This window comes from Lolium perenne, chromosome 7 (assembly GCF_019359855.2).
Source record: "Lolium perenne isolate Kyuss_39 chromosome 7, Kyuss_2.0, whole genome shotgun sequence".
Lineage (NCBI taxonomy): Eukaryota > Viridiplantae > Streptophyta > Magnoliopsida > Poales > Poaceae > Lolium > Lolium perenne.
The window spans coordinates 288,017,640-288,027,330 of NC_067250.2; the positions used below are offsets into that span (position 1 = coordinate 288,017,640).

A 9,691-nucleotide genomic window follows, 5' to 3' on the forward strand; every position below is an offset into this window, starting at 1 on the left:
TTTCATCAGGTTGGTGTCTAGCAAAAATGTATCACTTCCAAGGCTTGATGCTCCCATCAAAACCTCCACATGCACCTCACATAAAACTTTTTTTATCAGCCCACATAGTATTGGTGTAAAACTTCTTCTTGATTGCATAAGGCTTGAAACACATCATAAACTCATGAATGTTTGGCCACGGCTTCCCAAGTGGGTTTCTTGTCATGGACAGTTACCTGCACCTCAACATCATGTGCATCATCTACATCATCTTGCATCAACTCTCCATCCACATCTTCAGAAGAATGTTTGTTAGCATCTGTAGGCAAATTAGCCTCATCCCTTTCCTTCTCCTTAACTCTATCATCTACTTGGAGGCCATTTTTTGGCCATCTTAGTGTCATCGATTGATGTAATGATCAAATTAGTACGGTCATCAAATTTTGCTGAATTCCAATCAACACAAACACCATCCGCATCGGCATCAGCCCCCTCGGCTAATATTGTCACTTATGTATGTATGTGCACTATCTGCCTATGTGAAGCCCAATCATCATGTGATATTTGCGAAGCCAACTTTGAGGGCACATATGAAACCTTCAAATCTGGTTTCAAATCAACGAGGTCTGCATGAAAAGTAGCCTCTTTTCATGTCCAAACTTCTTGCCGATCAATTTCATCAACTACCTTTTCGCCGTTCTCAATTCTCACATACGCACGGCCTTCAAATTTCTGAAACGTAACACTGCTACTTCTTGCTCTAGACCCGAAAGGACACTATGCCCAAGTTTCTCCACCATATTCTTGACAGACTTCTGTTCCATGTTCTGCAACTCTTGTGGATCAACCACTCCAAATTCAACCTCCCATCTCACAATTGTACCTCTCTCGATGTTCTTCATGCTACCATCACCTAGCTTCGCATTAGATGGAAAGGACTTGATAGTGAATTGGAAGGTGTCCGCGCAATGCCATCCATGTTTTCTCAATGGCAGTGGGCAGCGCGAGGTAGAGGAAGCGGGCGAGGACTAAATCACAGTCAAATTCTGAAAAAAGATGCATTTACCGATTTGAAGTTGTCTCTGGCGGCTCCATCTCTTTGCCCCTCGTTCATCCCAACCCCGCGGGAAATCTAGGTCACAAATCGGCTGAGGCGAATGGGGTCAAACTTAAATCGAGACGGAGGGGAACGACGCGGTACAAGGGTTTTGAAATCTCACTCTCCACATAACGAATGGGCTGCACCACCGAGAACAAACTTACTGCCACTGCCGCCGGAGAAGAAGAGGGGGGCAGTGGGGAATGGTCAGGCACGGGGGAAGTTTCACTACCTCGATGCCGCGAGCAAATAAGTGGTACCCACAATCAACTCACTTTCTTAACCTAGCCTCATACTTCCTTAAAAAACATCACACGAGAGCCTTATGCCCGTTTTATCGTCTGTGTCACGTCTTTGCTATTTTGGCTATTAGAAACGCCTCTCACAAGGTATTATTGTGAAAGACATAGATTTACTTCCAACACCACACAAAAACATCGCACATGAGCTACTGCCCCAACAATTTAATGCAGGGTCCAACTACAGAAGAATAAACATGATGTGGAGAGGAAAACCGAGAAGTCATAGATAAGAATAGTATATGAAACCAATCGAAACAAGAATGGCAAACCATGAGAAGCTATAAAACCCTTTGGATTTAAACTAGATTTCATGTTTAAAATAGACCATGTCAAATTATACTAATCATCATTAGCACTAATCAGCTAATGTGATTATCCATTAAAGCTCACAATCAACAAGTTATAGCAGTAAGAATAAAACCAGTAAGTAATTCCACTTGGCAGTCACCAAAAATTTAATTTAGCATGAATAACTCACACCAGCCAAGCTCATCCTCAAGGGGAGGTACACCCAAACCTGGTAACTTATACCCACATGTCTCCACTTCTTCCCGGCCTGTTCAAAGCACCAAAGCATCTCCTCGGTAAGCAATCTCGAAGAAGACTTGTAGCTAAATGGTTTATCGTATATCGCAGGAAATTCGAAACCATGCAACTAGTACAGTATCGCTAGAGATCAAGAATTTCATTGACATCACAGATTAGTTTACAATTACAGACAAGGCAAATATTTTCTGCTACTCACTACGCTGAGACATTTGGAATCGAAACTCTCCTAGCTAGAAGGCTAGAGCCCTAAACCCTATGCTGTGAAGGCAGCCTGCTGACGGTGACGGTCTTCTTGATCATGGAGCTGCCGCACCTCGCTTGGCTCCTCTCCCTCGGGATTGGATGCTTCGTTTTCTGCCTTTGCTTCATCATCTCCGGCGCCACCACCTTTATTGGCAGACGTCGTCGCTTGGCGTCATCCGCCTCTTGGTACCTTTGGTTGAACTTGCGCTTTGCAGCTTGTATCTTCTCCTCGGGGATGGGCCCGACACGGTCGCCGCAGAAGATGAGGCCCGGGGCGACGGGATCGGACGCTCTGTTTGTTGTGATCTCCACCGTCTTCTTGTTGGCGGACGTCTCCAGGGTCTTGGCCGGCTGCATCGTCGCCCTCCTCGCGTCAGTCGCTTGTTGCTGGTCGATCTTCTTGGGCTGCTGCGGCAGGTGGTCCAGGAGCTTGGGCGCCGTGGCTTCTTTGACCTTGGCGTCGTCTTCCCGGACTGAAGCCCTCCACGCGGCGACGATGCCGCCGGCGAGGACGCGGACGCGCTCCGACTCGTGGTTCTTGTGCAGCGCGCGGACGCACTTGGCGAGGTCGGTCTTGGCGAGCACCGTGGGCATGAGCGGGAGCAGCCGGAGCGTCTCGAGGGACTCCGCCATGACGTCGTCGAGCAGGAGGCAGAGCCGCTCTGCTTGGTCGTCGTCGGCGGCGTCGCAGAGGCGTTCGACGATGTCGCCCCTTGCGGCCCGGAACTCGCGGCGGGAGAACTCTACCGGGTCGAAGGCCTCCATGGCGGCGTCGATGGAGTCGAAGGCGCGGAAGAAGGGCTTCCAGCGGCGGAGCGGGCTCTGCGCGGGCGCGGCCATGGCGGCGAATTCAGGAGCTTGCGATCTAGGGCTCTCAACTCTCAAGCCGGTGGATGTATGCGGAATTGCAGAAGAGCAGAACTCCCAGCTTATATGGATCCATTTAGCTGGTACGATCGGAGTCGGTGTTGATTAGGGAAGCGCGTTCTCCCTCCCGTCCGAGTCCGACTCAACACTGGCATGATCAGTGAGTTGCGCGCGCGCCACGAAAACTGTTTCGACAGGTGCCGCCTCTCGGACATACATATGCGCGGCCACCTCTTCTCGCTCGCAAAAATATTCCATGGCCACCGCGCGAGCTACCGCTGCCGAAGACGCCATCCGCGCCATGATCGACGACCACGCCGCCGGCTCCTGCAAGAGACGACGCATCGGGAGCACCGACGACTACGAGCTGACGCGCATTCTCGGGAAGGGAGGCTTCGGCGTCGTCGTCAAGGCGCGCCACCGCGCCACTGGCATTGACGTCGCGCTCAAGTCCCACCTCCGCCGCTCGCCGGCGCGCGCCGGCTTCAAGAAGACGAGCGACTATTCCCACGTCCTCCATCGTGACCTTCTGCGGGAGGCGTGCTACCTGGCGGCGTGCCGCGGCCACCCCTCCGTCGTCGGCTTCCACGGCATCGCGCGGAACCCGCGCACGGGCGAGTGCAGCCTCGTCCTGGAGCACGTCGGCCCGAGCCTCGCGCAGGTCCTGCGCCGACGCGGCAAACCGTTCACGGAGGAGGAGACGCGCCGCGTGATGCGGCAGCTGCTGACCGGCGCCGGGAGGATGCACGAGGGCCGCATCGTCCACCGGGACATCAAGCCCGGGAACATCCTCCTCGGGCTTGGCGTCGGCGAGGGCCGCGGCGACGTAGTGGTGAAGATATGCGACCTCGGGCTGGCCGTGTCAATGAACGAGACGCCGTCGCGCGGCCAAGCCGGCACGCTCTGGTACATGGCTCCGGAGGTGCTCCTGGGGAAGCCGGACTACGACGAGCTCGTGGACGCCTGGTCCCTCGGCTGCGTCATGGCGGAGCTGCTCGCCGGCGAGCCGCTGTTCAGGGGTCAGAACGCGACCGACCAGCTCCTCAGGATCTTCGATGTGCTCGGCGGCGCCCACGGCAACCCGCGGCTGCGCGAGCTGTTCCCCGAGGAGCGCCTGTCACGGGACGGGTTCGAGGTTTTGGACGGGCTCCTTACGTGCGACCCTGCCAAGCGTTTGCCGGCGGCGGCGGCGCTCCAGCGCCCGTGGTTCGCTGGCTCCGGCTGATAAGTGACATCCCTGCCACTGCAGGCACTGCTGCTGCCGTGGACGACACGCCGGCGTCGCTCAAGCAGAAGGTTTTTTCACACATCTTTTGTAGATTATTACTTTTTATGGATCCGTTTCTTCATCAATGATTTCCTCCAATTTTATTTCTTGCAGAAGCCGCCAGCATCCCTGCTACTGCTTTGGACAAAGTTCCGAGTAACTCCCCGGCAAATGGTGTGTCGATGGTTCTTGCCACCCACCAGCTTACCCGGGAGCTTCTTGACAAAGGAAAGGGTGCTCTGGCGCGGATGCATTCAATGATATTCCCAAAGATCAAGCAGGAGAAGACTCTGGGGCAGCTGATTGATGCCTTTGCCGTCGACACCAAGAAAGTTATTGAGGTATTCAAGCGTACCTCGCGTCCTCGCGTACCTATGGTGCCCTCCTTGCCTTCCAACTTATGATGGGTTACGGCTTTAAGGCTGACATCGAAGAAATGACTAAGGAGCTGCCGAAAGAAAAAGATGGGCGATTTGTTGACTTGAGCACCTTTACAGTGTCTGCCCGTACTTGTGCTCGCCAACTCCTTGAACTAGTTTCGTCAGGAAAGACATCGGCTGGCCCCAGCTTGTCGACTCAAACTCAGGCTCCTTGACTGTTGTAACGATTTTATCCTTGGGCTAGTACAAAACATTATTCTGTCGCGAGAACTTAAGTTTTGTAATGAACATTGTGCTGGCATTGTTGCCAGCATGCTTTTGCCATAATATCTTCATTTGTACTTCTCCTGATAGGAATTTCTTGTACTTCTCCCGATGGGAGTTACGTTGGATGCTTAATTTGTCCATATCCATCATCTTTTTACCGTTGCTTGCTTGCAGGTTTTCCCAGTGCCCTCATTTGCTGATGACTCTTCGGGCGTTCTTCCTGAAGGTGATCGGATCCAACGGATGAAGGATCGGATCACCCAGATGGAAAAGGACCTGCGCAGCACTTATGCCTTGGCTGCGATTGTCAACAAAAAGAGCGAGATTGCAGCCGTCGTGGAGCGGTACGCTCTTACTGAGCTACATAAAGCTACCTAGAGCTTGAACTGTGAGTTTCTTGATCTCTGCGCCTTTTTGTCGAAAATGTCTTGTCTGATCCTTTGTTTATTTCCGTGGCAGTCATAGCTTTGAACCGCGCAGAAGAGAACAAACGGATTCACGAGCGTGTGAATGCATTAACTCAGCTGTCCTCAGCCGAAGAGATCTTCTGGCGGGAGCACTCGAAGGCTTCGGCTGTCGCGCAATTTCAGGATCGGGTTCAGCAGGTCCACAACTTCTTTGACAAGTGTTACAAAGCTATGAGGGTTGTTTGGAAGACGATGTTCCCTTTGAACGCAGTTCCCCCGACGCTCCTTACTTTGATGTCTGAATTTGGTAATGCCAAGAAGATTCGAGACTTGGTACGTGCGCAGGTTTTTGCAGGGGCCAGGTTTACACTTGCCCTTGTGCTTGCCCGTTATCCTTCGGCAAGTTTGCTGTCGATTGCCAACGCGACTGGAGATTTGGGGGCACTGTATCCGAAGGTATTGTTGCCTGCCAACATAGTTGTCGATAGACTCGAGGAGAACTCAAGGATACCTGAAGAAGGAGAAACTCCGCAAGGGTGATTTCAGGGTTTAAATGTCCGTTTTGTAAATAGACAATTTGGCTATTTTATCCAAGTGTTTGGATTTATGTAATGACGCCTTTTTATTCGGTAGATACATGCATATGTACTTTTACCATGTTATTGCCGTTGGCAAGTTTTGTCTTGAGCGAATCTTAGTTGCTCGTTTAGATGTATGTATATTGGTTGGTTAGCAAATCATTTGAGTGATCAGCTCGTGTTGCAGGTTTCGCTAAACCTGTTGTATGCGCAACTTTGCTTTCAACTGCTTTAAATTTTGACAGGCACTCCCGAATATTTCGGGTGTAGTGGTTCTGCCGATGAGCCCGTTGTTCCTTTGATATTTCCATAAGTAAAATATCGAACGTGGGTTGTTGTTTATATGTATTTCCAAACTCTTGCTATTTACGGCACTCGTAGAGGCATCTATAGCGGAGGGAAAGGTGAACGTCCTTTAGCACTCGTAGAGGCTTTTTTGGAGCGCGATCTTCTGCCTTGTACTATGTTTGCATAGTGATGGGGCTTAGAAGTTTGTCGTTACTGCAATGCTTAACAAGGAATTAAGGCTTAAGCTCTTATTAATAAGGTAAGCATGATGCTAGAGGGCGAAAAAGGGAAAGCCATGTTTAAAATAAAAGAGAAAAGAGAATAAAGGTTAGTAAACTGCTTAGGCACGGAAGGGGTTCTTCTCTTCTTCTGGCTTCTTCACCGCGTTAGTGATTGCTGCAGCGTTGCTGGTTTCGTCAGGGGTTTGAGCGGTGGTTGCCATCGTCTTGCTATCTCCTAAACCTTCTGTGCCATCAGCTGCCGAACCCTTTGCTGCCGAGGCTTCTGCTGCCGAAGCTTTAAGGGTGAGGGCTGCTGGCTTCTTCTTGGTGTCCCTGCCATCTTTTTCTTCCTTTTTCTACCCACGTCAACCGCTTACCGCTCCCATGCATCAACCAAATAGTTGACTCGATCGCTGTCTACAAGGGCCTCTCCTTCCTTGATCCCTACTCAGGCTATAACCAAATCAGGAAGAATGTTAAGGACAAGGAAAAGACGTCCTTCATCACGCTCTATGGTGTAATCTTCTACACAATAATGCTTTTCGGGATCAAGAACACATGCGCCACCTATCAAGGGTTCATGCCAGCCTACCTGAAGGAGCAAATATGCAAGAACGTCCAGATCTACATAGACGACGTAGTCATCAAGAGCAAAGATGGAGCCACACTAATAGACGACCTCCGTGAGACATTCGACAACCTCGACGGATACCGCGTCAAGCTGAACCCGACGAAGTACGCATTTAGGGTCCCCATGGGACAACTCCTTGGGTACCTCAGATCCGCGAGGGAAATCAAAGCAAACCCGGAGAAGACACAAGTAATACTAACGATGGAGCAGCCGAAAGATCTCAGGGGTATCCAGCAGCTGGCAGGACGCGTAGCAGCGCTCTGCTCAGCCGTTTCGTCAGCAGGCTAGGTGAAAAAGTGTTGCCATTCTATTGGCTGCTAAGGAAATCCGACAAGTGCGAGTGGATGGCCGAAGCACAAGCAACCTTTGAGGACCTCAAACACATGTTGTCGACCTAGATTGCAATTCAAGGCGTAGTTTATTGTTCAAGTGTGAATGATTGTAGCTTATAGATTTAGGCATAAGTTCAACTTAACAGTCTCTGCTGAAACACTGGTATATAAACAAGTACCGATGATTGACAAATCTCTAAATAGACATTTGAGATAGCGTGGAGAATTATTGAAATAATGAGCCTTTTACATGGGCCCATGCAGTATTTCAGAATTGGCCTAAATCTCAGAGCCAACATATGTGGCAGGCCATATGAGTTTAAGCCCATGTTGTTGGCAACTCACAAGGAAGTGCCAAGAGGCAGGAGTGCAAAGTTTAGTACCACAAAAATTTAGGAGCAAGTTCGACCATCTTACAAGGTGGATTATTTCGTCCCTTGTAAGTGAGCGAGAAGAGGAGTGGTACACGTGCTCTTCTTCTCATCCTCCTCCTCCTCCTCCTAGCTCGCTTGCCTCGTCTCGTGTGTCGCGCTTGTGTTAAGTGGATTGAGCCTCGAGCTGGTATAAACTCTTGCCTGGCTACTGCTAAAAGACATCTTATATATGAGTTAATATAGAGAGTAAGCACTCGTATCCATACAGTGTATACTGCATCAAGATTCGTGCAAATTCTTTTTATTCCCCTCAAACAATTTCTTATTTTGTATCTCTCACACCACACATTGTTTGAACAAAAAAATTGCAGATCACTTAAATATAACAATTGGAATGTGGGAAAAATATTTTGGTTTTTTTATTTCATTGTGTATATATATATTTCAAGAATTTATTTTGAATTTTTAATAATTTGAAATTTGAAATTGCACAAAAAGTTTCCGAACTATTTTTGTCCCATTCCATTTGATATTTTTTAGTGACTTGCAAAAATATAAAATCAAAATATTACATAATTTGAGAGATATAAAAAAGAGAAACTCAAAAAATGTGAGGGTGCGCAGAGCGAAGGTGCTCTCTCACACTTTTCCCGTTAATATAAGGTTTTGCCACCTCTCGCATATCCTCGTTTTGGTTATGGATGTTGCATTGTTTGCAGTACTGTTATTCATGTTGATTATAGCATCTAGTATGTCTGAGTTTCATATAATAATAGTTGTTGTTGTCATGTTTAATATTCTAAAATTAATCATGAAAATATTGCATAACTATCCAACGTGTTCGTACTATACTGCTGAGTGCTGACGTGCTATAGAGCAGATGTGCGGCTCTTTTTTCTTGCTTTGTTTGGCATGCTAAACTTCTGGAAAGCCAAGGTTTAGTAAGAAGAACTGATAATCTTAAAGCTTGAATGTGGGCCACCTGATATATACGCTAGTACACTGGCATGTCGACTGTCCGGAGGCAGCTTTGATCACGAGGCTCGAGGAGGTCCTGCAGCAGCCGATTATGAAAGATTCTTGCTGCTGCGTAGTCTCTGTGTAGCAATTGTAGAATTCAGTGCTAACCGATCTCAGTAAATCTGGGGCCGCCAAAGATGCAAAGTCTGTATTCATTCTTTTGTTGAGATTTGAGAAACGAGACATGTATGCATCGAATCTTATTGCGAAGGTGAGTGCAATTGGGCAGGGCACACTACAGGAATCGGCGGGTACGCCGACGGCCGGCTGCCCTCGGCGTAGCCATGCCTTGCCCTCGGCGTAGGCTACGCCGACGGCAGCCCTCGGCGTACGTCGTCGGCGTCTGGGTCCCTCGGCACAGACGTGTCCACCGTCGGCGTAGGCATGGCCGTCGGCGTACACCACCTACGCCGAGGACCATGCTCGCCGTCGGCGTACGCACCGTCGGCGTACGCTCGCCGGCGTGCCGTCGCCGTTAACGGCGCGATGCCATACGCCGAGGGCATCCCCCTCGGCATAGAGAGCCACCAGAGGCGACGTGGCGCAGCGTGGCGGGCCGTAGCCAGGAGCTACGCCGAGGGCAACCCCCTCGGCATATGCATGGCCCATGCAGGCCACGTGGAGCGACGAGGTGCGGCCAGGTGAGGTGGCCTATGCCGACGGCAATGCCCTCGGCATAGGCTCGACCATATGGTCATGCCAGGGCCCTATGCCGACGGCATTGCCCTCGGCGTATGCCCTACCATTTGGTTTTTTCGATTTAAATTGGGTTCCAATTCATCTAAATTCAGTTCAGCAGGTCCAATACATCCAAATACATCGAAATTCATCCAAATTCACCATAATTCACATAAATAGCATGAAATCCACATAGTAGCATACAAATA

The 9,691-nt window shown here is 49.7% G+C and overlaps 1 protein-coding gene across 1 annotated transcript; it reads left to right on the plus strand.

The window, feature by feature from the left end:
• The first annotated feature begins 3,203 nt into the window (after positions 1 to 3,203).
• LOC127315185 (uncharacterized) lies at positions 3,204 to 7,366 on the plus strand. Its single transcript, XM_051345700.2, has 4 exons — positions 3,204 to 4,245; positions 4,289 to 4,335; positions 4,421 to 4,647; positions 6,872 to 7,366. Exons 1-4 carry the CDS (start codon positions 3,296 to 3,298, stop codon positions 7,364 to 7,366), a joined length of 1,719 nt encoding a protein of 572 aa, XP_051201660.2. The 5' UTR covers positions 3,204 to 3,295.
• Positions 7,367 to 9,691: the final 2,325 nt, after the last annotated feature.

Bases quoted from the DNA above. Each gene is read 5' to 3' on its own strand.
- LOC127315185 (XM_051345700.2), top strand. From the start codon at position 3,296: ATGGCCACCGCGCGAGCTACCGCTGCCGAAGACGCCATCCGCGCCATG. The intron at 4,336-4,420 runs GTTTTTTCACAC...TATTTCTTGCAG, and splicing joins CGGCGTCGCTCAAGCAGAAG to AAGCCGCCAGCATCCCTGCT. The intron at 4,648-6,871 runs GTATTCAAGCGT...GCTGTCTACAAG, and splicing joins ACACCAAGAAAGTTATTGAG to GGCCTCTCCTTCCTTGATCC.